Source organism: Triticum urartu, chromosome 6, assembly GCF_003073215.2.
Source record: "Triticum urartu cultivar G1812 chromosome 6, Tu2.1, whole genome shotgun sequence".
Lineage (NCBI taxonomy): Eukaryota > Viridiplantae > Streptophyta > Magnoliopsida > Poales > Poaceae > Triticum > Triticum urartu.
The window spans coordinates 341,222,280-341,248,881 of NC_053027.1; the positions used below are offsets into that span (position 1 = coordinate 341,222,280).

The 26,602-nt window shown below is 45.1% G+C and overlaps 2 protein-coding genes across 2 annotated transcripts; one reads left to right on the forward strand and one right to left on the reverse strand.

The window, feature by feature from the left end:
- The first annotated feature begins 19,629 nt into the window (after window positions 1–19,629).
- Window positions 19,630–23,766, forward strand: LOC125513437 (peroxisome biogenesis protein 3-2-like). Its single transcript, XM_048678554.1, has 6 exons — window positions 19,630–20,112; window positions 20,471–20,661; window positions 20,797–20,927; window positions 21,122–21,249; window positions 21,621–21,860; window positions 23,074–23,766. Exons 1-6 carry the CDS (start codon window positions 19,922–19,924, stop codon window positions 23,330–23,332), a joined length of 1,140 nt encoding a protein of 379 aa, XP_048534511.1. The 5' UTR covers window positions 19,630–19,921; the 3' UTR covers window positions 23,333–23,766.
- A 115-nt stretch (window positions 23,767–23,881) lies between these two features.
- LOC125513438 (U3 small nucleolar RNA-associated protein 5-like) lies at window positions 23,882–26,278 on the reverse strand. The gene is made up of 5 exons (XM_048678556.1): window positions 25,916–26,278; window positions 24,840–24,922; window positions 24,494–24,605; window positions 24,309–24,383; window positions 23,882–24,235 (listed from the first exon to the last, which is right to left on the reverse strand). Exons 1-5 carry the CDS (start codon window positions 26,189–26,191, stop codon window positions 24,029–24,031), a joined length of 753 nt encoding a protein of 250 aa, XP_048534513.1. The 5' UTR covers window positions 26,192–26,278; the 3' UTR covers window positions 23,882–24,028.
- Between the last annotated feature and the right edge of the window lie 324 nt (window positions 26,279–26,602).

Sequence of the window (26,602 nt, forward strand, 5' to 3'; positions counted from 1 at the left end):
ATGCAAACACTAAGCATAATATCTGGCCTAGATGCACATAAATAAAGCAAAGAACCAATCATGGAGCGGTATACCTTTTGATCGAACTCTTTACCATTGTCGTCGGGACTCAGATGATGTTTAGCTGGCATTGGTGTTGTGAAGCCTTTGCAGTCTTGCATACCAAACTTCTTTAGGCACTCTTTGTGATATTTTTCTTGAGATATGAAGATGCCGTTGCGTTATTGCCGTATTTGAAGACCAAGGAAGAACTTCAGCTCCCCCATCATAGACATCTGATTGGTGCAGCCGAAGATAATGTCATCCACATATATTTGGCACACAAACAGTTCAACATCATATGTCTTCATGAAGAGAGTGTGATCTAGGGAACCAGGTATGAAGCCTTTGCTCTTCAGGAAGTATTTGAGTGTGTCATACCAGGCCCGAGGGGCTTGTTTGAGGCCATACAGTGCCTTATTGAGCTTGTATACCATGTCAGGATGTTTTGGATCTTCAAACCCTGGTGGTTGTGCAACATGCACTTCTTCTTCAATCTTGCCATTAAGAAAGGCACTCTTCACATCCATTTGATACAGAATTATGTTGTGATGATTTGCATAGGCTAGCAGTATACGTATGGCTTCAAGTCTAGCCACAGGAGCAAATGTTTCATTGAAGTCAATGCCTTCCACTTGAGTATATCCTTGAGCAACGAGGCGAGCTTTGTTTCTGACGATTTGACCATGCTCATCTTGCTTGTTGCGGTAGATCCATTTGGTGCCTATAATGTTATGCTTTCGTGGATCAGGATGCTTAACCAATTCCCATACATTGTTCAGCTCAAACTGTTGAAGCTCTTCTTGCATTGCTTGAATCCATTCAGGTTCCATAAAGGCTTCTTCAACTTTCTTGGGTTCTGATATTGAGACGAATGCGAAGTGCCCACAGAAATTTGCCAGTTGTGTTGCCCTTGAACGAGTGAGCGGACTGTTGGAAATATGCCCTAGAGGCAATAATAAAAGCATTATTATTATATTTCCTTGTTCATGATAATTGTCTTTATTCATGCTATAATTGTGTTATCCGGAAATCGTAATACATGTGTGAATAACAGACACCAACATGTCCCTAGTAAGCCTCTAGTTGACTAGCTCGTTGATCAACTGATAGTCATGGTTTCCTGACTATGGACATTGGATGTCATTGATAACGAGATCACATCATTAGGAGAATGATGTGATGGACAAGACCCAATCCTAAACATAGCACAAGATCGTATAGTTCGTTTGCTAGAGTTTTCCAATGTCAAAGTATCTTTTCCTTAGACCATGAGATCGTGTAACTCCCGGATACCGTAGGAGTGCTTTGGGTATGCCAAACGTCACAACGTAACTGGGTGACTATAAAGGTAGACTACGGGTATCTCCGAAAGTGTCTGTTGGGTTGACATGGATCAAGATTGGGATTTGTCACTCCGTATGACGGAGAGGTATCACTGGGCCCACTCGGTAATGCATCATCATATTGAGCTCAAAGTGACCAAGTGCCTGGTCACAGGATCATGCATTACGGTACGAGTAAAGTGACTTGCCGGTAACGAGATTGAACGAGGTATTGGGATACCGACGATCGAATCTCGGGCAAGTAACATATCGATTGACAAAGGGAATTGCATATGGGGTTGATTGAATCCTCGACATCGTGGTTCATCCGATGAAATCATCGTGGAGCATGTGGGAGCCAACATGGGTATCCAGATCCCGCTGTTGGTTATTGACCGGAGAGTCGTCTCGGTCATGTCTGCTTGTCTCCCAAACCCGTAGGGTCTACACACTTAAGGTTCGGTGACGCTAGGGTTGTGAAGATATGTATATGCAGAAACCCGAATGTTGTTCGGAGTCCCGGATGAGATCCCGGACGTCACGAGGAGTTCCGGAATGGTCCGGAGGTAAAGAATTATATATAGGAAGTGCTGTTTCGGGCATCGGGACGAGTTTCGGGGTTATCGGTATTGTACCGGGACCACCGGAAGGGTCCCGGGGGTCCACCGGGTGGGGCCACCTATCCCGGAGGGCCCCATGGGCTGAAATAGGATGGAACCCAGCCCATAGTGGGCTGGGGCGCCAGCCCCTATGGGCCCATGCGCCTAGGGTTCCACCATGGGAGAGTCCATGTGGTGGAAGGCACCCCTAGGTGCCTTGGGGGGGAGGGAATCCTCCCCTTGGCCGCCGCCCCCCTAGTAGATCTCATCTACTAGGGCCGGCGCTCCCCCATGGCACCCCTATATATAGTGGGGGGAGAGGAGGGATTTGAGCCCAGCCCCTGGCGCCTCCCTCTCTCCCCGTTACGTCTCCTTTTCGTAGTGTAGGCGAAGCCCTGCTTCTGTGACGCCCTGCATCCACCACCACGCCGTCGTGCTGCTGGATCTTCATCAACCTCTCCTCCCCCCCTTGCTGGATCAAGAAGGAGGAGACGTCTCCCGTCCCGTACGTGTGTTGAACGCGGAGGTGCCGTCCGTTCGGCGCTGGTCATCGGTGATTTGGATCACGTCGAGTACGACTACATCATCACCGTTCTTTTGAACGCTTCCGTGCGCCATCTACAAAGGTATGTAGATGCATCCGATGACTCGTTGCTAGATGAACTCCTAGATGATCTTGGTGAAACGAGTAGGAAAAATTTTGTTTTCTGCAACGTTCTCCAACAGTGGCATCATGAGCTAGGTCTATGCGTAGTTCTTCTTGCGCGAGTAGAACACAATTAGTTGTGGGCGTAGATTTGTCAACTTTCTTGCCGTTACTAGTCTTTTCTTGCTTCAGCGGTATTGTGGGATGAAGCGGCCCGGACCAACCTTACACGTACGCTTACGTGAGACCGGTTCCACCGACTAACATGCACTAGTTGCATAAGGTGGCTGGCGGGTGTCTGTCTCTCCCACTTTAGTTGGAGCGGATTCGATGAACAGGGTCCTTATGAAGGGTAAATAGAAGTTGACAAATCACGTTGTGGCTTTAACGTAGGTAAGAAGACGTTCTTGCTAGAACCCTAAATCGGCCACGTAAAACTTGCAACAACAATTAGAGGACGTCTAACTTGTTTTTGCAGCAAGTGGTTTGTGATATGATATGGCCAAAGTTGTGATGAATGATGAATGATCTATATGTGATGTATGAGATGTTCATGCTATTGTAATAGGAATCACGACTTGCATGTCGATGAGTATGACAACCGGCAGGAGCCATAGGAGTTGTCTTTATTCTTTTATATGACTTGCGTGTCATCGAGAGACGCCATGTAAATTACTTTACTTTATTGCTAAACGCGTTAGCCATAGTAGTAGAAGTAATAGTTGGCGAGCAACTTCATGGAGACACGATGATGGAGATCATGGTGTCAAGCCGGTGACAAGATGATCATGGAGCCCCAAGATGGAGACCAAAGGAGCTATGTGATATTGGCCATATCATGTCACGTTTATTATTTGATTGCATGTGATGTTTATCATGTTTTTGCATCTTGTTTACTTAGAACGACGGTAGTAAATAAGATGATCCCTCATAACAATATCAAGAAGTGTTCTCCCCTAACTGTGCACCGTTGCTAAAGTTCGTCGTTTCTAAGCACGCCGTGATGATCGGGTGTGATGGATCCTTACGTTCACATACAACGGGTGTAAGACAGTTTTACACATGCAAAACACTTAGGGTTAACTTGACGAGCCTAGCATGTGTATAGACATGGCCTCGGAACACAGTAGACCGAAAGGTCGAGCATGAGTCGTATAGAAGATACGATCAACATGAAGATGTTCACCGACGTTGGCTAGTCCGTCTCACGTGATGATCGGACACGGCCTAGTTGACTCGGATCATGTAATACTTAGATGACTAGAGGGATGTCTAATCTAAGTGGGAGTTCATTAATAATTTGATTAGATGAACTTAATTATCATGAACTTAGTCTAAAATCTTTGCAATATGTCTTGTAGATCAAATGGCCAACGTAGTCCTCAACTTCAACGCGTTCCTAGAGAAAACCAAGCTGAAAGACGATGGCAGCAACTATACGGACTGGGTCCGGAACCTGAGGATTATCCTCATAGCTGCCAAGAAAGATTATGTCCTACAAGCACCGCTAGGTGAAGCTCCCGTCCCACAGAACCAAGACGTTATGAACGCTTGGCAGACACGTGCTGATGACTACTCCCTCGTTCAGTGCGGCATGCTTTACAGCTTAGAGCCGGGGCTCCAAAAACGTTTTGAGAGACATGGAGCATACGAGATGTTCGAAGAGCTGAAAATGGTTTTTCAAGCTCATGCCCGGATCGAGAGATATGAAGTCTCCGATAAGTTCTTCAGCTGTAAGATGGAGGAAAATAGTTCTGTCAGTGAGCACATACTCACTATGTCTGGGTTACATAACCGCTTGTCTCAGCTGGGAGTTAATCTCCCGGATGATGCGGTCATTGACAGAATCCTCCAGTCGCTTCCACCAAGCTACAAGAGCTTTGTGATGAACTTCAACATGCAGGGGATGCAAAAGACCATTCCTGAGTTGTTCTCTATGCTGAAATCAGTGGAGGTAGAAGTCAAGAAGGAACATCAAGTGTTGATGGTCAATAAAACCACTAAGTTCAAGAAAGGCAAGGGTAAAAAGAACTTCAAGAAAGACGGCAAGGAGGTTGCCGCGCCCGGCAAGAAAGCTGCCGGGAAGAAGCCAAAGAATGGACCCAAGCCCGAGACTGAGTGCTTTTATTGCAAAGGGAAGGGTCACTGGAAGCGGAACTGCCCTAAATACTTAGCGGACAAGAAGGCCGGCAACACCAAAGGTATATTTGATATACATGTAATTGATGTGTACCTTACCAGTACTCGTAGTGACTCCTGGGTATTTGATATCGGTGCCGTTGCTCATATTTGTAACTCACAGCAGGAGCTGCGGAATAAACGGAGACTGGCGAAGGACGAGGTGACGATGCGCGTCGAGAATGGTTCCAAGGTGGATGTGATCGCCGTCGGCACGCTGCCTCTACATTTACCTACGGGATTAGTTTTAAACCTCAATAACTGTTATTTAGTGCCAGCTTTGAGCATGAACATTGTATCGGGATCTCGTTTAATTCGAGATGGCTACTCATTTAAATCTGAGAATAATGGTTGTTCCATTTATATGAGAGATATGTTTTATGGTCATGCTCCTATGGTGAATGGTTTATTCTTAATGAATCTCGAGCGTATTGCTACACATATTCATAGTGTGAGTACCAAAAGGAGTAAAGTTGATAATGATAGTACCACATACTTGTGGCACTGCCGCCTTGGTCACATAGGTGTCAAACGCATGAAGAAGCTCCATGCAGATGGACTTTTAGAGTCTCTTGATTATGAATCATTTGACACATGTGAACCATGCCTCATGGGTAAGATGACCAAGACTCCGTTCTCAGGAACAATGGAGCGAGCAACCGACTTATTGGAAATCATACATACTGATGTGTGCGGTCCAATGAGTGTTGAGGCTCGCGGTGGCTATCGTTATGTTCTCACGCTCACTGATGATTTAAGTAGATATGGGTATATCTACTTAATGAAACACAAGTCTGAAACCTTTGAAAAGTTCAAGGAATTTCAGAGTGAGGTTGAAAATCAACGTGACAGGAAAATCAAGTTTCTATGATCAGATCGTGGAGGAGAATACTTGAGTCACGAGTTTGGCACACACTTAAGAAAATGTGGAATAGTTTCACAACTCACGCCGCCTGGAACACCTCAGCGTAACGGTGTGTCCGAACCTCGTAATCGCACTCTATTGGATATGGTGCGGTCTATGATGTCTCTTACTGATTTACCGCTATCTTTTTGGGGCTATGCTTTAGAGACTGCCGCATTCACTTTAAATAGGGCTCCGTCGAAATCCATTGAGACGACACCGTTTGAATTATGGTTTGGTAAGAAACCTAAGTTGTCGTTTCTGAAAGTTTGGGGATGCGATGCTTATGTCAAGAAACTTCAACCTGAAAAGCTCGAACCCAAATCGGAAAAATGCGTCTTCATAGGATACCCAAAAGAAACTGTTGGGTACACCTTCTACCTCAGATCCGAAGGCAAGATCTTTGTTGCCAAGAATGGGTCCTTTCTAGAGAAAGAGTTTCTCTCGAAAGAAGTAAGTGGGAGGAAAGTAGAGCTTGATGAAGTATTACCTCTTGAACCGGAAAATGGCGCAACTCAAGAAAATGTTCCTGAGGTGCCTGCACCGACTAGAGAGGAAGTTAATGATAATGATCAAGATACTTCTGATCAAGCTCCTACTGAAATTCGAAGGTCCACAAGGACACGTTCCGCACCAGAGTGGTACAGCAACCCTGTCTTGGAAATCATGTTGTTGGACAACGGTGAACCTTCGAACTATGAAGAAGCGATGGCGGGACCGGATTCCGACAAATGGCTAGAAGCCATGAAATCCGAGATAGGATCCATGTATGAAAACGAAGTATGGACTTTGACTGACTTGCCCGTTGAACGGCGAGCCATAGAAAATAAATGGATCTTTAAGAAGAAGACAGACGCGGATGGTAATGTGACCATCTATAAAGCTCGACTTGTCGCTAAGGGTTATCGACAAGTTCAAGGGGTTGACTACGATGAGACTTTCTCACCGGTAGCGAAGCTAAAGTCCGTCCGAATCATGTTAGCAATTGCCGCTTTCTACAATTATGAAATATGGCAAATGGACGTCAAAACGGCATTCCTTAATGGTTTCCTTAAGGAAGAATTGTATATGATGCAGCCGGAAGGTTTTGTCGATCCTAAGAATGCTGACAAGGTGTGCAAGCTCCAACGCTCGATTTATGGGCTGGTGCAAGCATCTCGGAGTTGGAACATTCGCTTTGATGAGATGATCAAAGCGTTTGGGTTCACGCAGACTTATGGAGAAGCCTGCATTTACAAGAAAGTGAGTGGGAGCTCTGTAGCATTTCTCATACTATATGTAGATGACATACTTTTGATGGGAAATGATATAGAACTTTTGGACAGCATCAAGGCCTACTTGAATAAGAGTTTTTCAATGAAGGACCTTGGAGAAGCTGCTTATATATTAGGCGTCAAAATCTATAGAGATAGATCGAGACGCCTCATAGGTCTTTCACAAAGCACATACCTTGATAAGATATTGAAGAAGTTCAATATGGATCAGTCTAAGAAGGGGTTCTTGCCTGTGTTGCAAGGTATGAAATTGAGCTTAGCTCAATGTCCGACCACGGCAGAAGAAATAGAAGAGATGAGTGTCATCCCCTATGCCTCAGCCATAGGTTCTATTATGTATGCCATGCTGTGTACCAGACCTGATGTAAACCTTGCCGTAAGTTTGGTAGGAAGGTACCAAAGTAATCCCGGCAAGGAACACTGGACAGCGGTCAAGAATATCCTGAAGTACCTGAAAAGGACTAAGGAAATGTTTCTCGTTTATGGAGGTGACGAAGAGCTCGTCGTAAAGGGTTACGTCGACGCTAGCTTTGACACAGATCTGGATGACTCTAAGTCACAAGCCGGATACGTGTATATTTTGAATGGTGGGGCAGTAAGCTGGTGCAGTTGCAAGCAAAGCGTCGTGGCAGGATCTACATGTGAAGCGGAGTACATGGCAGCCTCGGAGGCAGCACATGAAGCAATATGGGTGAAGGAGTTCATCACCGACCTAGGAGTCATACCCAATGCGTCGGGACCGATCAAGCTCTTCTGTGACAACACTGGAGCTATTGCTCTTGCCAAGGAGCCTAGGTTTCACAAGAAGACAAGGCACATCAAGCATCGCTTCAACTCCATTCGTGAAAATGTTCAAGATGGAGACATGGAGATTTGTAAAGTACATACGGACCTGAATATAGCAGATCCGTTGACTAAACCTCTCCCTAGAGCAAAACATGATCAACACCAGAATTCCATGGGTGTTCGATTCATCACAATGTAACTAGATTATTGACTCTAGTGCAAGTGGGAGACTGTTGGAAATATGCCCTAGAGGCAATAATAAAAGCATTATTATTATATTTCCTTGTTCATGATAATTGTCTTTATTCATGCTATAATTGTGTTATCCGGAAATCGTAATACATGTGTGAATAACAGACACCAACATGTCCCTAGTAAGCCTCTAGTTGACTAGCTCGTTGATCAACTGATAGTCATGGTTTCCTGACTATGGACATTGGATGTCATTGATAACGAGATCACATCATTAGGAGAATGATGTGATGGACAAGACCCAATCCTAAACATAGCACAAGATCGTATAGTTCGTTTGCTAGAGTTTTCCAATGTCAAAAGTATCTTTTCCTTAGACCATGAGATCGTGTAACTCCCGGATACCGTAGGAGTGCTTTGGGTATGCCAAACGTCACAACGTAACTGGGTGACCTATAAAGGTAGACTACGGGTATCTCCGAAAGTGTCTGTTGGGTTGACATGGATCAAGATTGGGATTTGTCACTCCGTATGACGGAGAGGTATCACTGGGCCCACTCGGTAATGCATCATCATATTGAGCTCAAAGTGACCAAGTGCCTGGTCACAGGATCATGCATTACGGTACGAGTAAAGTGACTTGCCGGTAACGAGATTGAACGAGGTATTGGGATACCGACGATCGAATCTCGGGCAAGTAACATATCGATTGACAAAGGGAATTGCATATGGGGTTGATTGAATCCTCGACATCGTGGTTCATCCGATGAAATCATCGTGGAGCATGTGGGAGCCAACATGGGTATCCAGATCCCGCTGTTGGTTATTGACCGGAGAGTCGTCTCGGTCATGTCTGCTTGTCTCCCGAACCCGTAGGGTCTACACACTTAAGGTTCGGTGACGCTAGGGTTGTGAAGATATGTATATGCAGAAACCCGAATGTTGTTCGGAGTCCCGGATGAGATCCCGGACGTCACGAGGAGTTCCGGAATGGTCCGGAGGTAAAGAATTATATATAGGAAGTGCTATTTCGGGCATCGGGACGAGTTTCGGGGTTATCGGTATTGTACCGGGACCACCGGAAGGGTCCCGGGGGTCCACCGGGTGGGGCCACCTATCCCGGAGGGCCCCATGGGCTGAAATAGGATGGAACCCAGCCCATAGTGGGCTGGGGCGCCACCCCCCAAGGGCCCATGTGGCTAGGGTTGGGGGAAATCCTAGAGGGGGCGCCACCTTGCTTGGGGGGGAAGCCTCCCACCCTAGGCCGCCCGCCCCCCTAGTAGATCTCATCTACTAGGGCCGGCGCTCCCCCATGGCACCCCTATATATAGTGGGGGGAGAGGAGGGATTTGAGCCCAGCCCCTGGCGCCTCCCTCTCTCCCCGTTACGTCTCCTTTTCGTAGTGTAGGCGAAGCCCTGCTTCTGTGACGCCCTGCATCCACCACCACGCCGTCGTGCTGCTGGATCTTCATCAACCTCTCCTCCCCCCTTGCTGGATCAAGAAGGAGGAGACGTCTCCCGTCCCGTACGTGTGTTGAACGCGGAGGTGCCGTCCGTTCGGCGCTGGTCATCGGTGATTTGGATCACGTCGAGTACGACTACATCATCACCGTTCTTTTGAACGCTTCCGTGCGCCATCTACAAAGGTATGTAGATGCATCCGATGACTCGTTGCTAGATGAACTCCTAGATGATCTTGGTGAAACGAGTAGGAAAATTTTTGTTTTCTGCAACGTTCTCCAACACGGACCAGGTGCTTTGATGCTGTCAATTATTCTGCCAATCTGCACTTCATTGGCAACACGAGGATGTACTGGACGAAGACTTTGCTCTTGCTGATCTGCGTTGTCGTTGGGAGGTATGTCTTAAGGCTGAGCATTGTCTTCATGTGGATCCGGTGCTGAGATGATAAGTTCTTCTTCGGGATGAGCTTCAGAAGGTACAATCTCTCCAGTTCCCATAAGCTTGATTGATTCACTAGCTGGAACTTCATCTAGCACATTTGGCAGTTGCTCTCTTTGTGAACCATTGGTTTCATCGAACCGCACATCCACTGTTTCAACCACTTTGTAGTGAAAGAGATTGAAGACTCTGTAGGAGTGCGAATCCTTTCCATATCCAAGCATAAAGCCCTCATGTGCTTTTGGTGCAAATTTTGAGGTGTGGTGTGGGTCCTTGATCCAGCATCTTGCGCCAAATACTCTGAAGTAACTGACATTTGGCTTCTTGCCAGTTAGGAGTTCATATGATGTCTTATTCAGAAGCTTGTGAAGATAAACACGGTTGATTGTATGGCATGCAGTGTCAATGGCTTCAGGCCAGAATTTTCTTGGAGTCTTGTATTCATCTAGCATTGTTCTGGCCATCTCAATGAGTGTTCTGTTCTTGCGTTCGACGACGCCATTCTGCTGTGGCGTGTACGGAGCTGAGAATTCATGTGTGATGCCCAACGTATCAAGATATGTATCAAGACCAGTGTTCTTGAATTCAGTGCCATTGTCACTTCTGATGTGCTTTATCTTGGCGCCATAATTGTTCATAACACGATTGGCGAAGCGTCTGAAGACATTCTGCACTTCGGTCTTGTAAAGGATTATGTGCACCCAAGTATATCAAAAAGATCCATGTGAAGCAGTTCGAAGGGTCGAGTAGTGGTCATGATTGTCTTCGAAGGATGTTTTGCTCTTGTCATCTTCCCTGCTTCACAGGCACCGCATAAGTGATCTTTCTTGAACTTGACACCTTCGATGCCTATGACATGCTTCTTCTTTGCAAGGGTGTGGAGGTTCCTCATGCCAGCATGCCCAAGCCTCCGATGCCACAGCCAGCATTCTGAAGCCTTTGCAAGAAGACATACTGCAAGCTGTGGCCCTGCTGAGAAATCTACCACATACAAATCATCTTTTCGATACCCTTCAAACACTAGAGACTTGTCAGATTCCATTAGTACAAGACAACGATATTTTCCAAATATTACAACCATGTTCAAATCGCAAAGCATTGAGACAGACATTAAGTTGAAGCCAAGGGATTCAACAAGCATGACCTTATCCATGTGTTGATCCTTTGAGATTGCAACTCTGCCTAGGCCCAATACCTTACTTTTACCAGTGTCAGCAAATGTGATGTGGCTCTTGTCAGATGGACATAAGGTTGAGTCCATAAGAAGGCTTCTCTTGCCAGTCATGTGATTTGTACACCCACTGTCAATAATCCATTCTGAAGATGCTGGCGTCGTACCCTACAGTGCAGTTAGGGGGATAGGCTTCACGAAGAGAATTGTGAAGCAAAAACATTTGACGAACCAGTGGGTTATGAAAACTTAGATCCAGATTAGGACTAATAGGAAGAGTAGCATGTGATTCAGGAACGAAATACATAGTGATGCCATTCGGGCATTTGATCTTGCGCCCCACAAGATTTTTAAGGTCCCCAGCAATAGCATCAGAAGATTTTGGTTTTCTGCTGGAGACCTTTCCCTGCAAAAGAGATTTAAGCTTTCTTAACCACCCACATCTTCAAGGGTGGCTTAGAAGCAATAAGTCTAAGTGCAGCATCTGAGAATTTTGGCTTTGGAACCCTAGCAAACAGTCTAGCAGGTGGACAATAGTACTCATAAGAATAGGCAGAATAGTTCTTGTTCATATGAACATGGCGGTTTGATGAACCGTTCTCATATTCATATGCCTGAGTATGGTTTCCCTGTAAAACATTTGCGTTAGTGCGACTCTGGTGAGTGCTTTGTCTGTATGAAGCCTTTGCACCGTATGAAGCCTTTGGTCTGAGGTTTGTCTTCTTCATGTGAGGTGTCATGAAGACATTCACAGGAAGATTTTCCAAACATGTTTTCAGAACCCAGATCTTCTTCATAGGCGGTCCATTCCTGCAGTTAGTACCAATGTACCTGGCAAACACTTCACCATTCTGATTCTTAAACAGTTTATAGTTTGCATCAAAGGATTCATCAATGATAATGGGGTTAGCACAAGTGAAGCCAGATAGATTGGATGGATCTGCTGAGGATTCCTTTTCAGCAACCCATGTGGTTTTGGGGTACTACTCAGGTTTCCAGTAAGAGCCATCTACATTAATTTTCCTCACGAACCCAACACCCTCTTTCCTAGGGTTTCAGTTCAGAATCTGCTTCTTGAGGACATCACATAATGTCTGATGCCCTTTGAGACTTTTGTACATCCCTGTTTCAAGCAATGTCTTCAACCTAGCATTCTCATCAGCAATAGCAGTGGTATCCTTAGCAAAGGGGTTAGTTACCACTTCAACAGTTGGAGATATTGCAACAGCAGTAGCAGTGGAACATTCAGCAACAGAAGTAGCATTATCACGCTCAATGCATTTAAGGCATGGTGGTTCAAATCCTTCCTGAGCGGAACTGATCTGTTCGGCACGAAGTGACTCGTTTTCCTTTTGAAGGTCTTCATGAGCCGCTCTCAATTTCTCAAGATCTTGCTTCCTTTGAAGATAATCATAGGAAAGCTTTTCATGAGTAGTTGAGAGAGTATCATGACGATCTTCAAGTTCCTGATACTTAACGTGAAGATTTTTTATGTCTTCAATTAAGGATTCAGATCGAGTCATTTCAGCACCCAACAGATCATCGCTTCTGTCTAATAGTTTTTGAATATGTTCCATGGCTTTCTGTTGTTCAGTTGCAATTTTAGCAAGTGTTTTGTAGCTGGGTTTTGAATCACAATCAGAATCATCGTCACTGGATGTTTGATAGTGAGTAGTGCGTGTGTTTACCTTGGCACCGCGTGCCATGAAGCAGTAGGTAGGAGTGGAGTCGTCCTTGTCATTTGCATCAGTGTCGGTGATGAAGTCATTATCTTCAGTGTTGAAGATGGACTTGGCGACGTATGCTGTAGCCAGACTTGCGATGCCAGAATCAGACTCCTCCTCAGATTCCACCTCTGCCTCCTCAGAAGCAGACTCCTCCTCTGAGTCCATTTCCTTGCCAACAAACGCACGTGCCTTGCCAGATGAGCTCTTGTTGTGTGGTGAAGACTTTGAGGAAGACTTGGAAGAAGACTTTGAGTATTTCTTCTTCTTCTTGTCGTCAGAGTCATATTCCTTGCTCTTTTTCTTCTTTCTGTTCTCATTGTCCCACTGTGGACACTCAGAGATGAAGTGTCCAGTTTTCTTGCACTTGTGGCATGTTTTCTTCTTGTAGTCATGAGCAGAAGCTTCATCATTCCTTGAGCTTGATCGTGAAGACTTTATGAAGCCTTTCTTCTTGGTGAATTTCTGGAACTTCTTCACTAGCATTGCAAGTTCCCTTCCAATGTCTTCAGGATCATCAGAACTGCTGTCAGATTCTTCTTCAGATGAGGAAACAGCTTTTGCCTTCAAGGCACGAGTTCGTCCATAGTTTGGACCGTAGATATCTCTTTTCTCAGAAAGCTGAAACTCATATGTGTTGAGCCTCTCAAGTATGTCAGACGGATCGAGTGTCTTGAAATCAGGACGTTCTTGAATCATCAGGGTTAGAATGTCAAACGAGCTGTCAAGTGATCTCAGCAGCGTCTTGACGATTTCATGTTTGGTGATCTCAGTGGCGCCGAGGGCTTGAAGCTCATTTGTGATGTTAGTGAGTCGGTCAAATGTGTGCTGGACATTCTCATTGTCATTTCGCTTGAAGCGGTTGAAGAGGTTGCGAAGAACACTGATTCTCTGATCTCTCTGTGTTGAGATGCCTTCATTGACTTTGGAGAGCCAGTCCCAGACCAGCTTGGATGTCTTCAAGGCACTCACACGGCCGTACTGTCCCTTGGTCAGATGACCACAAATGATATTCTTGGCAGTAGAGTCCAGTTGAGTGAACTTCTTGACATCAGCAGCAGTGACACCTTCTCCAGCCTTGGGAACGCCGTTCTCGACGACATACCATAGGTCGACGTCAATGGCTTCAAGATGCATGCGCATCTTATTCTTCCAGTAGGGATATTCAGTTCCATCGAAGACGGGGCACGCAACAGAGACTTTGATTATCCCTGCAGTCGACATAGCTAAAACTCTAGGTGGTTAAACCGAATCACACAGAACAAGGGAGCACCTTGCTCTGATACCAATTGAAAGTGCGTTATATCGACTAGAGGGGGGGTGAATAGGCGATTTTTATGAAAGTCTTCAAAACATGGAAGTTATGAAGACAAACAATTGAGATATGCCTATCACTATGCAGCGGAAGTTAGATTACACTAGGCAAGCCATGGTCAAGTATTCAATACAGTGAAAGCACAATGACAAAGAGCTGCAATGTAATAAGGATCAGGTAGGAAGAAGTTATGAAGCCAAACAGATCATACAGTCACGTTGTGAAGACAGAAGATATAGCAAGCATGCAATGACTTCACAATGAGTATCAGTAAGTAAAAGGAAGTGAAGATGAAACCAGTGACTTGTTGAAGACAATGATTTGTTGGACCAGTTCCAGTTGCTGTGACAACTGTACGTCTGGTTGGAGCGGCTAGGTATTTAAACCAAAGGACACACAGTCCTGAACACGCAGCTCAGGACAGCCAGTCCTCACCGTTTTCTCCTTGAGCTAAGGTCACACAGACCTCGCCCAATCACTCTGGTAAGTCTTCAAGGTAGACTCCCAAACCTTCACAGACTTTGTTCACTGGCAATCCACAATGTCTCTTGGATGCTCTGAACGCGACGCCTAACCGTCTGGAGGATGCACAGTCCTCAAGTGTAATAAGTCTTCAGATCACTCAGACAAGAAGACTTAAGTGATGCCCAATTTACTCTGGCTCTGGGTGGTTAGGGCTTTTCTCCTCGCTAGGAATTTTCTCTCAAAGGCTTCGAGGTGGGTTTCTCTCAAACGACAAAAGCCGTGCACTGAAATCTGAGCAGCCAACCCTTTATGGTGGTAGGGGGTGGACTATTTATAGCCACTGAGCAACCCGACCTGATTTGTCCGAAATGAACCTGGGTCACTAAGGAACTGACACGTGTTCCAACGGTCAGATTTTGAACTCACATGGCAACTTTACTTGGGCTACAAGTAAAGCTGACTTGTCTGACTCTGGACAAGATTTGCTCTCATAGTCTTCGCTCGAAGACATAGGATTTGAATTAGGCATCACTTCAGTCATTCTGACTGGTTCTTTTGGACCCCACTTAACAGTACGGTGGTTCCTATGACTCAACGCAAATGAAATAAAACTATGAAGGATCTAATCCTTCGAGTTCCATAGGCTTCACGTAGTGTCTTCTCTTGTCATAGTCTTCAATGTGAATATCTTCATATACCACCATTGTCTTCAATGTCTTCGTACATTTTTAGGGGTCATCTCTGGTAGTAAAACCGAATCAATGAGGGACTTCTACCTGTGTTATCCTGTAATTCTCACAAACACATTAGTCCCTCAACTAGGTTTGTCGTCAATACTCCAAAACCAACTAGGGGTGGCACTAGATGCACTTACAGTAGACTTATAGTAAGTAGATCATCACTTGTCACCTACATGACCAACCAAGCAATGGAATGTATGATAGTTTGGCGCAAACCAAATAATAAAAGGGTAGATAATCTTATAGAGTGTGCCTTCAGGTACCAACAATGTGGTTCCTTCTACACATCCACAGTACAAATCTATGCACAAAGTCTAGCTACAAACATTGTCCTAAAACATTCTTTATCAGCAACAAGAAAACGAATTAGCTGATTTCTCGCCCATTGTACTAACTTTGCTAAAAAATTGGTTCCTTAAAAAGAAAATTAGATGAAAGACCAGTTCAATACCGTCCTCTTCGTTTTGATGCAGAGACTGGGGGCTGCCCTCCTTTTCAAAAAAATACCGTCCTCTTGATCTAAGATCCAACAATATACTTCCAACAGAAAAGGATTGTCCGATCTAGTATGTACAAGAAACTACTTTGTCCATTGATTCTAAAGATTTGAACGTTCGATGTTGCACAACATCAATACCAGTTAGCTTCAGATTGAAATTCTCAGCAAGAGCCATACTGTTGTATTGCACTGAACATTGAAAATTAAAAGCAACATCAAATGAAGAACACTACTCTATGGTGCATCCACATCAAATAAACATTTCAAATATTGGTGATATGGAAGATTAAGAAAGTGCGACATTCGTCAGCAAGCCTAGAATATGTAAATATTGGTACCCTTTTTCTGTACCTATGGACGAGAGCAACCTCAAATCTTACCAATGCATTAAGGTCATCTTCCTGACAACAGAAACTAACCTGGCAAGCACAATTGTTAGGTGACGCCTCCAGGGCCAAATCATAGTTTCACTACTTCCCATAAGATTCCTAGTGAAGCAAGAAAAAAATGCTTTTCAGATATGCTAGTTGCAGCCACAAATCCTACGGACAAATCTGTTTATAGTAAACAAAATTCATGTCAACAAAAGAAAAGATTACCCGAAACAAATGTGCACCTGACTTAATCTCTCTCAACAGAACTACAGTGCACATGTTTGTCTGTAGTAAATATCTTCCTTGCTGCATTTGTTTCAGTCTGGATCTCCTCGCTTCCAAAGGCACAAATAAGATTACTGCATGCAAAAGTACTGCAAAAAGAAGATTGATACAAGTTAATACAAGATTCTACTTTGCTTCATTGCGTTCTTTACAAAAACACTGTGGGCTGCCCCCTTTTTTGGTGAGTGGACCAGGGTGCAAAATGAGATGCAATGAATATTTCATGTAATATGCTATTGGAAGTTAATAACATAGATTGGAAGTTAAGAACATAGCAAAGCAAAGCAAAGCTTGAAACAGTTCATGTAGGTGTATTTATATTTCCTACCAGTATATCAAGCAATACATTTGGCAAAATTATGCCTTGTACCATGACGACATCAGACGAAAGCTAATTAAATAGACCATATGAAAACTGCACCAAGTAACGCATCGCTTGTCTTTTGCATCAACATCTGAAGGTTGCCATGCCACGAAAACCAACAACTTTACCCATAAAGTACAAACCAATCTAAAACTGTGCCTTGCATGCACATACTTCGGTAGAGCATTAACCATGTACTTCCTCCGTTCCTAAATATAAGTCCTTTTAGAGATTTCAATATGGACTACACACGGATGAATATAGACATATTTTAGGGTGTAGATACTCATTTTGCTCTGTATTAGTCTATATTGGAATATCTAAAAAGACTTACATTAAGGAACAGAGGGAGTATCTCCATAGAAATTCAAGCATGCCTGATGTAAGCAAAAAAGTCACTCAGCTCATCTTTCAAAGTTATTAATAGCCACCTTCTCTTCCTTCAAATGCGCCTTCTGGGAGAAGCAATACACAAGAATGAATAGATACAAGTCAAGAACTGAATCAAGCACGCAAGAATATGAGGTCTGCGCAATAATAAAATTAACCTCACAACTAAATAAAAATACTGAATCCCCACAAAGAAAAATCAAAATTGAATGTCCCGCAGGTACGATTAGGCCAATCACAAGAAGTAAATAAAATCAAAGAAGATGGGACGTCATACATGGCATAACTTGTTCAGTGTGCCATCAGCCTGGACGAAGATTCGAGAAGCATTTCCAACTATTTGATATCAGGCTTAATATTTAGTTGAAATTTCACAAGATCTCTCCATTATATGGTCACAGTCATCTTCCTACTTAAATTGACATGCAAACGAAAGATTAAAATGAGCTCAATAAATTCTGGGTATGAACATTAGAACTACCTATCAATCAGGATATACTTCAGTCATTGAATAATGCAAATATATCTATAATCAAGATAGTTCAGGTAGTTGTAGCACTTAGTTACGTCCCACTATTCAAGCATCCAGAAAAAACCTGAGAATAGCTAACCTTAACGACGATTGGCGGTGTAGCTCGAGTGGGATACATTTGAATAGCTAAGCTTAACGGCAATGTTAGACTTGGCTTCAATCAAAGAGTCTCTCAGGTTCTGGGCCGAAACCAAAGAGTCTCTCTTGATCCTGCTCTGGAACCTACAAAAACACCATCAGAAAACTCTGTTAGAGCACGACATGGCCACCAGACTGAATAGGATAAGTACTAACAACATATGCTACTCTGTTTCTATAGAATGAAAAAACGAATAGTTCACCTTCAGTAGCAGGGATCGACGAATTGGGGATGAACCAATGGACTGGAAACTAAAGTCCAACAGCCAAGATAGTACAGTAAGTTTTCAAACAGATTTATATCCAATGAAACTCGACAGAAACTCACAAAAACAGAGGACTAAACTGTGTCCACGGGTTATAAAGAAAATTCAGAAGGTGGGGAGAGATAACAGAAAACGAATTGCATCTTTAGAATTTTGAGGATCTCTGCATGCCGACGCCGCCACGGGCCACACCCTCATATCTGCGAACAAGATGCCCGTGGAGGAAATGGTTAAAATGCACACGTCGTCTGACATTTCACTGGAGCGCGACATCCAAAAAAAGGCGAACTCCGGGGGAGGGGGAGGAATGGGAGGATGCGGACGTACTCGTGGCCGGCGAGGGAGATCTTCTCCTTGTTGAAGACGGCGATGGTGAACTCGACCGACGGCATGGCGGCGCCGACCTTGGTCGGGGCTGCGACCATGGCGGCGACCGCGCGGTGGCTCGCACCCGTGCATGCGGGGTGGGATGTAGCCGTGGAGAAGGCGACGGAGGAGAATGAGCCGCCGGCGGCAGCTAGGGTTTCGGGATGGGCGATGGTGGATGTCACGGAGGAGGTGGGCTGTGGCGGTTGGGAGGAGCGTGCGCCGGCGGTCTCTCGTCGGGCATATGGCAGCCGCGAGGAGTGGTGCGTGGACGACACGTCCGGGCGGCTGGAGCGTGGACGCGGCGATACGGCGGCGCGTGGAGAGGCACAGGTCGAGGCAAGCCGGCGGCGCGTGGGCCCGGTGGTCCGGCGGCGCGCGGAGAGGCACAGGTCGAGGCGGTCCGGCGGACGGAGGCACATGGAGATCGAGGCACAGGTGGAGGCGGTAGTTGGCGGCGAGGTTGTAGGGAAAGAGGTGGGGCGAGGCGTGGGGTGTGGCTGGCGGTGAGACATGGGCAGCGGTATTGGTTTTGTTCCTGCGTGATGAAAGAGGAGAGGATTAAGGTAATGGCATGGTGAGTAATTAGTTAAACATAATGGCATGGTGGGTAATTAAAACATAAAACATGTTTGGTGTTTTGAAGCGATGTAGACCATCAAATTGTAGGTTTGGATGGATAGGATGATTTGGTTCTCCGTCCTCTTTTCCTTTTTATAAGAGTAGTAGATTCATGAGTTACATCTATATTTAAGCAAACTGTATTGTATTTAAGCAAACTGTATTTTATTCTTATTTTCTCATAAAGTCTAAAGAAACAGTTGTTGTAGAAACTCGTAGCCATGCACGAGCTTTTAACTAATAGATTCAAAAGTTAAGAAAAAGTAATCCTTTCTTTTAAAGCAACCAACGTAGCACGACGTGCCGCCACGCATTACCTGTTACTGTCAATAAGTACTACTAACCTTACATACAGATTATTGAATAAAGTGTATATTTTACGATAACATTCCAATCGCATTTGATTAATTAATATCTAGACGTTGATGCAAAGCAACAAACAAAAATACGTTTTCGAATTTGCGTTCGTATTAGTTTATAGATATATAAACTGAAACGTTTGATTTGTATTTGAACCATTTTTACATCCAACGATTTCCGCAACCGCCCCTTATCCCAAACCGGTGACGTCACCGATCGGAGTCGGACCCCCGTCTCCGCCACCACGCCCGGATCTCCTCCCACCCGCCGGCCGGCCGCCCGAACTCTTCTTCCTCTTCCCCGCAGCCGTCGCCGCCCTCCTCCTCGCTCGCCCCAGCCTGCCTGCCTGCCACCGCTTGCCCGCCTGACCGCGAACCCGAGCGCCGCCGTCCCTCCCGCGCGGCAAGCGGCTAGGGTTTCGCCCGCGTCGCCTCCCACCTCCCGTCCCCGCCCCGCCCAGGCCGCCATGTTCCAGCTAGGCTCCGCCCCCGGGAAGGCCTTCTGGGCGCGGCACCGGTGGAAGATGCTCCTCTCGCTGGGCGTCGCCGGCGCCGGCTACGCGGCCTACCGCTTCTACGACGCGCACCAGAAGCAGCTCGTCCGGGTGGAGCAGCGCGCCGAGGAGGAGCGCGCCGCCGACGAGATCATCAAGAATCAGTGAGCCCACAAACCCAAACCACCACCAGATTTGTTTTCTGTCTTGCATTTTCTTGCTTACGTGTGTATGTGGCTATGTTCTAAATTGGCGACCACAGCAGCAGCCATGCCGTCTTAGTGGTGGCAAACAACAATTGATTCATAGGTTTCATGTGCATGTATGTATTGATTCGATGTACTGCTTATGGCAATATCGTGTTAGCGCTAGCAAACTACAATTGGCCCATTGAGTTTATTATGTCTTCGTGGTTATATGGGCTAGTAGTTCCGTGATGCGCTGCATATTTAGTGAGATGTTGAAATTCATGTAGTAGTATCATAGACTCCTTCATGACCGTTCTGTGCTACTCTCTGTTAGGTTGGAAGCCCATTTTGAGAAGGTGCAGAGGATCTCGGATACAACCACACTGCCGTTTGCTATGCACTACCTGCGTTCGCGGGTAATGGAGGAACTGGATATTTCACACCTGACCGAGAGGCTGCTGCAAGGGAAGGGAGAGCTGACGCCAGAGGACAAGTACGAGACCTGGGAGAAGATCAAAATTCTGAGTATGATGATTCTGTGGTTTATCTCATCCTCATTCATGGCCTGTTTATTTTTTCTTCTCTGTCTCATCTGTGATGTCAAAACATTAGGCTGATCCATGTCATTTAACTGTTGTTACTTCTTCTCTACTCCCCTAGGTTTCACAAGGACAGTGTCTTCAATGTGGGCCATGACATTGCTGAGCTTATATGTTAGAGTCCAGGTCACCATATTAGGCAGACATCTCTACTTGGACTTTGCTCGTGGTACAGATGGTGCTCAATTGCAGGTAATTTTCGCTCCCTTCTATTCGTGAGTGATTCCCCGACATACATTAAGCTATCGCTGCTTTCTTTGTTTTTTCTCTCGTATTGATCATTTATCATGCGACACTTGTATAATTGAATTATGCTACAAACAATTGTGACTTCCCTTGAGACCATGCTCTGCTACCTGACTTTGAAATATCCCGCTTCTGTGTAGGCGGAATCTGATACTTTTAGCGGGAATGGACATAAGGACTTTCTTGGAACTGCTGACTACCTTGCAACATATGGTATCACTGCATTGATCAGGCAAATGCAACAGGCTGCAACAGAAATCTTGAAAGAGTAAATATTTCTTCCCCTATCCGCATGATTATTCTGTCACCAACATGTCAGTAAATTATCATATTCAACAGCATGTTCAGCATCCAATGAGCAGAGACAAATAAAATTTAAAAGGCCCTAGGGAAATTATTGTCGAACTTTTACAAGAAAAAATCCCTTTATGGCAGAGTTCTGATTCATCAAGAGAATACTTATTTTATCATTTAGAGTAGGGACCCTTTAGATTATTGTTGCACCTTTACATGATGAAATTATTTTATTATAGCAGTTATGTTTCGCCAAGTGTATACTTTCTCATTTATCTTAAATTACATCATACTTTATAACATGTGTGTTTCCCGTACTGATACTACCATGGAAAAAATGTGCAGGAAGCAACTGAAAGACCCTATGAGCATGGACCAAGTATTACAAACGATGTTACAGATATCGGAGCAGTTCATGAGTCTGTGTGAAGGCAACTCATGGATAAATTTCCTTGTACCTGAAAGCGCCAATCGGTATGCACAGTTGATGGCTGTGTCCAGCAGCGGCTTTGATGACTCATCTCTTCTAATGGATGTTGGAAAGCTTGACCAACTAATGACTGAGACACGCATAGTGTTGGCAAGGTAATGCAGAATATGTATTGTAAATTCATAATATATGCAGGGTTTAGTAATACTGTACTTTGCTCCACAATGTGTCTATTGTCTTAGATCTTTCATATGGCTACCCATCATTACATTTTCTTTCAATAATTATCTTTTCAAGAACTGTAATCCATATACCGTATGTCGTTTCATACATAAGCAACTAGTGTGTTTGAGTTTTTTAATATTGATAAAATGAAAAAAGGGGAAATGTTAATGCCAGGTGGTGCTGCAGTGAAAAAAATTGTCAGTAACATACTCATAAGTGATGCATCGTTCTTATGAAGAGGTTACTACTGGATCAGTAACAGTACTCTATTTTGGGATTTGGGATTGATTTATATCATGTTCATATCTGGAGCAGATACAACAAAAAATAGCTGGTTGCCAGCTGTACCGTTCCGTATTGCTGGGTGCTAGTATTGTAGCTCTGGGACTGCTATGTTGTTTTGAGCTATTGTTTTTACTGATTTAGCTACTACCCATTTAAATATGTTGTTTGAGAACCAAAGGAAAACAGAGGGGATAATTTGAATTGATAACAGGCAATTCTGAGTCCTAACCGGCAAAAAATAACCTTCATTCAAAATTTGTGCTCCAGTGATAAGGCAAAACTGTGTGGTATAAAATTTGGTGCATGCTAGTATCTGGTTTTGTATTGAATGACCTCATTTTTCTTATAGCATAAACTGTTGTTGACATGTTTTGTAGGCCATTACCTCTATTGCAAAACGAGAAAATAAACATGTTTGATTGTTATAGTGGAGTTGTGGCACTTGCTTACTGTAGATGATAGTTAATCCATGGTTATCATTAAGAATCTGAATTGCTAAACGGCGCCATGACCAGCAAGAAACTGACCTTATTCAAAATTTGTGTTCCAGTTTATTAGTAGAAACAGTCTGGTATTAATGTTGGGTTTTTAGAGTGTCTGGGTATGTATTGAATAATCTCATTTTCTTATAACTTAAACTGTTGTTGACACGATTTGAGTCTGTTAGCTCTATGCAAAACAAGAACAGACATATTTGATTGTTATAGTCGAGTTGTGATATTTGCTTACAGGATAGTAATTTTCCACGTTTGTCGTCGAGAACACATCTATTGTCTAACTCTGTTGGCATCTGCATTTTTCTTTGGAAGAAACTCAATGAGTATCTCACATCATCCTATTGGCACCCTGTGTTTGCAGCGACGATTTCAGAAATATCATGGACATGTCATTGAGGAAGGTAGCTGATTTGGTGATAGAGGACTTGCGTGCACAGGTTGGAGCCGCGCTTCCTCCATCGGGATTGCCCTTGGCGAAGCTCTTGGCTAGAGTGGCTCAACTGAGCTCAATGCTGCTCGAGGAACCAAGCAAGAACAAGCACATCCAGACCATCCGAAGCATGCCCGAGGTGGGACTCTTCTACACATTCCTCTACGCGAACATGCCGCTGCAAACGTGAGTTCACGTCGATGTGGACAGGAGCATGTTTCTTCCTAATTTTTGGCCCGAAACCTCCAAAGGATCTAGTGGGTTATGTGTATGAGAACTCGATCGTTCTGGATTCTGGAAAGTGATACCGGTGGAGAATGTTCGTTCGTGAAAAATATACGTGTGGAGAGGAGGCTGAGTTTGTGTCCTGTATATTGCTGAAGATGTGCTCTTGTTATGTTTCAGGAAACAGGAGTCTTTTCCCTTTTTACTTGGGGTTTTTGTTAAATACTTGTTCTTTTTTTTATCTAGTTAGAATTCAGCAGGCTGTTTCTGCCATCTTGTTTACATATTTTGGTAGCATGCTCGATGGAATTTGTGTACCTCATGAATGTTCAACTCTACAAATTGGTTTATGAATGAATGTTGATGTGGGTATACCTATTCTGTTACCCAATTTGTTTATGGTATCAATTCATCAAATTTCTTTTTTGGTATATGCCATCTAAACTGACTGATGATGAATCTGTTATCACAAAGCAAATATGATTAGCTGGAATGGCAGTCTTGATTCCTGATATGATAACCAACACAAATTTGAGGACTTTTTCCCATGACCAAAACTTTTTGTTTATGACACAGCAAAATAGAACTGCAAACGCAGCTGTGTCTCGATCAGTTACAGTACAGTTACTAGAAAACCAGAGTTCAAATGCTGTGATCTCTTTCACTCATCATCAACTTCAGACTCTTCCTTGTCAGTCCCCTTTCTCTCTGTCTCCATGGCGTCGTCGACCTCGGAATCTTCCTCATCAGTCCCCTTGTCTTCGGTTTCCATAGCATCATCAACTTCAGAATCTTCCTCATCAGAATCCACGTCCTCATAGACAAGCGGATGGCCTCCCTCTTCTTCATCGGATTCATCATCGCAGATCTGGAATATACATGCTTGAATTACACACATGCATGCACGAGGTTGCACTGCAGGTAGACAGGAGAGAACCTACCTCGCTGAAATGATAATCTAGGCATGTAGACAGTTTGAGCGACGATGCGAAGGTCGATGTTCTTGCGTCAATCAGCTGAAAAGGGGTGCACCAAGTAACATTACAGTCCAGAAATAAGAACTGTTATTAATTGTACTTCATATTAGTACATCTCTGCCACTGTTAATCTGAAACAAAATACTCACCTGATAAAGCGAGTTGAGCAGCAGCAGAGAAGAATCCTGAGATACTATGCTGCTCATGTGTCGGCTAAGCAGAGCTTGAAGCCATGGGAGCAAGCAAACCAGCACTGAACCCCTGCCGAGGCGAAAACAAAAAAGCAGACCAGTTATGAAACCTCTATGCAAAATATGAGGGTACACAAGCAGAAACAATGTTTGAGACTTTCAGTGGGTCATGTTAACCCAGTCAAACGTTCAACGCAAAAAATAACTGAATTTAGAAGCTTTCATGTTCACAGAATGCACGCAACATAACGTCCCAGCCATTTTAGTGCTAAATTGACAGAGTACCTCAGAAGCATTATCATACCTAGATTGCATAAGCGATACCAATGATTTGAGGAACTTCACAGCGTCTGCTGGCGTCAGAAGTGATACTGACTTCATGATAACCTGCATGTAAGACAACACATTGAGTTAGGAACTATCAGATTTGATGACCTAATTGCATAAAGAACAACTGATATTCAGAGTTTCACAATGTTTAATAGTAATACATAACAGCTGCCTAATAAGGCCACGAGGAGAGTAACTGGCTAATCAAACCAAGGCTGTGGCGGTGCTGGAGCATGGACACGAGTTGAGGGCCCTGCACGAGTTGTGGGGTAATTCCATTTTGGGGTTGGGAGTATTAGGGGTTCTGGTCATAACTTCGTTGTCTTAATACTTAACTTGCATGCAGCATTATTGAGCCCCATGCAATTTACACATTGCACAACAGGACGCTTCCCAACTGAAGCTGTTACCAGGAGCACCTTGCAGATCCATGGCATCAAAGTCTCACTAGCAGAACGACAAATGTTACCACTGGAGGTGTATGGAGTGGTCGCAGTCCGTGATGCTGTGGACCGTCATCACAACCCTCTATTCCTCTGTGCAAGAATGCACTGCCAAATCCTTGAAGAAATTGTAGGTATTACTTGGGCAACATACAAACCAACCAAAATAAAACAGGCTCAGTTTCCATCGAGCCGAGACTCAATCGTCTTTCTGAATGTGTGACTAAAGCCAAGAGTGATTGGCCATGGGGAGTTCCACAACCATCCCTTCCTAATTTGCGCGATGAACTCGTGTCCACGCTCATGGCATTCGTTGCACATGTGCAATGCACAACCCAACCAAACAAACACACAGCTCGAATTTCATTGAGCAGAAGCTCAAACTAGCTGTCTTCCTGAACTTTGGACCAAGCCGGGAGTGATTGGCCATGGGAGGCTGACAAGTTGTACAAACATCCCTTCCTAATTTGCGCGGCGAACTCGAGACTCGGATCCTATGAAAAAAACTGTAACCTATGCTTCACTGACGATGATGCCACCAGCTATCAAGATACTATTGCACCATGCCACAGATGAGGAGTCAGAGAGGCCAGAGAAGCTCAGATACCTTGCCGTCTCTGTTGTACAGGCAGCCCAGCAGCGCGGCGCGGTCGTCGGCCTGCAGGGCCTGCCTGAGCAGGACGTGGACGGAGTCCGCGCTGGGGGGCACCACGGGCAGCGACTCCCCGGCGGCGCCACCTGACGCCTCGGCGAGCGGGCTCATGGCCGCGAGCTTCTCCGCCAATGTCGGCTCGTCGAGGCTGTACTCCGCCGCGTCCGGAGCGCCATCGGAGGGGGCGACCTCGGCGCGTCTCCGGCGGCGGCGCTGCGGCGTCTGGTCCATCGAGCAGTTTGGAGAGGCGGCGGCGGAGCGAGGAGAGGAGGCGGCGGCGGGGAGGGAAAGAGGGCAGGGTCGCGGATAGCCCGGCTCGGCCCAGCCCATATAACTATTATCACAAATGTTATTGCGCGGACGTTCATGGGAACGTTTTTCCAGCGAACACACCTGGAGCTGTTGGATTTGGTCGCACGAATCTTAGGGCATCTCCAGCCGCGCCCCCAACAGGCCCTCCCCAGGCGTTTTTGCCGCGCCGGCACCAAAAAACGGCCCAGTCGCGTCCACAGAAGCCCGTTTTTCGCCGGCTCGGGCCAAAACTAGTGCCAGCGGACCCAGGCCGAACCCGGCGCCCTGGGGGGCGCTTGGGAGCCGGCACAAGCGAAAAAGGCGCGTGGGTCCGCCCTGGCGGCGACCCGA

Coding starts and splice junctions, on each gene's coding strand:
- LOC125513437 (XM_048678554.1), top strand. CDS start 19,922: ATGTTCCAGCTAGGCTCCGCCCCCGGGAAGGCCTTCTGGGCGCGGCAC. Junction 21,250..21,620: donor GCAACAGAAATCTTGAAAGA/GTAAATATTTCT, acceptor AAAAATGTGCAG/GAAGCAACTGAAAGACCCTA. Junction 21,861..23,073: donor ACACGCATAGTGTTGGCAAG/GTAATGCAGAAT, acceptor CTGTGTTTGCAG/CGACGATTTCAGAAATATCA.
- LOC125513438 (XM_048678556.1), bottom strand. CDS start 26,191: ATGGACCAGACGCCGCAGCGCCGCCGCCGGAGACGCGCCGAGGTCGCC. Junction 24,606..24,839: donor GTATCGCTTATGCAATCTAG/GTATGATAATGC, acceptor TCGCCTCGGCAG/GGGTTCAGTGCTGGTTTGCT. Junction 24,384..24,493: donor TGCTCAACTCGCTTTATCAG/GTGAGTATTTTG, acceptor ACCCCTTTTCAG/CTGATTGACGCAAGAACATC.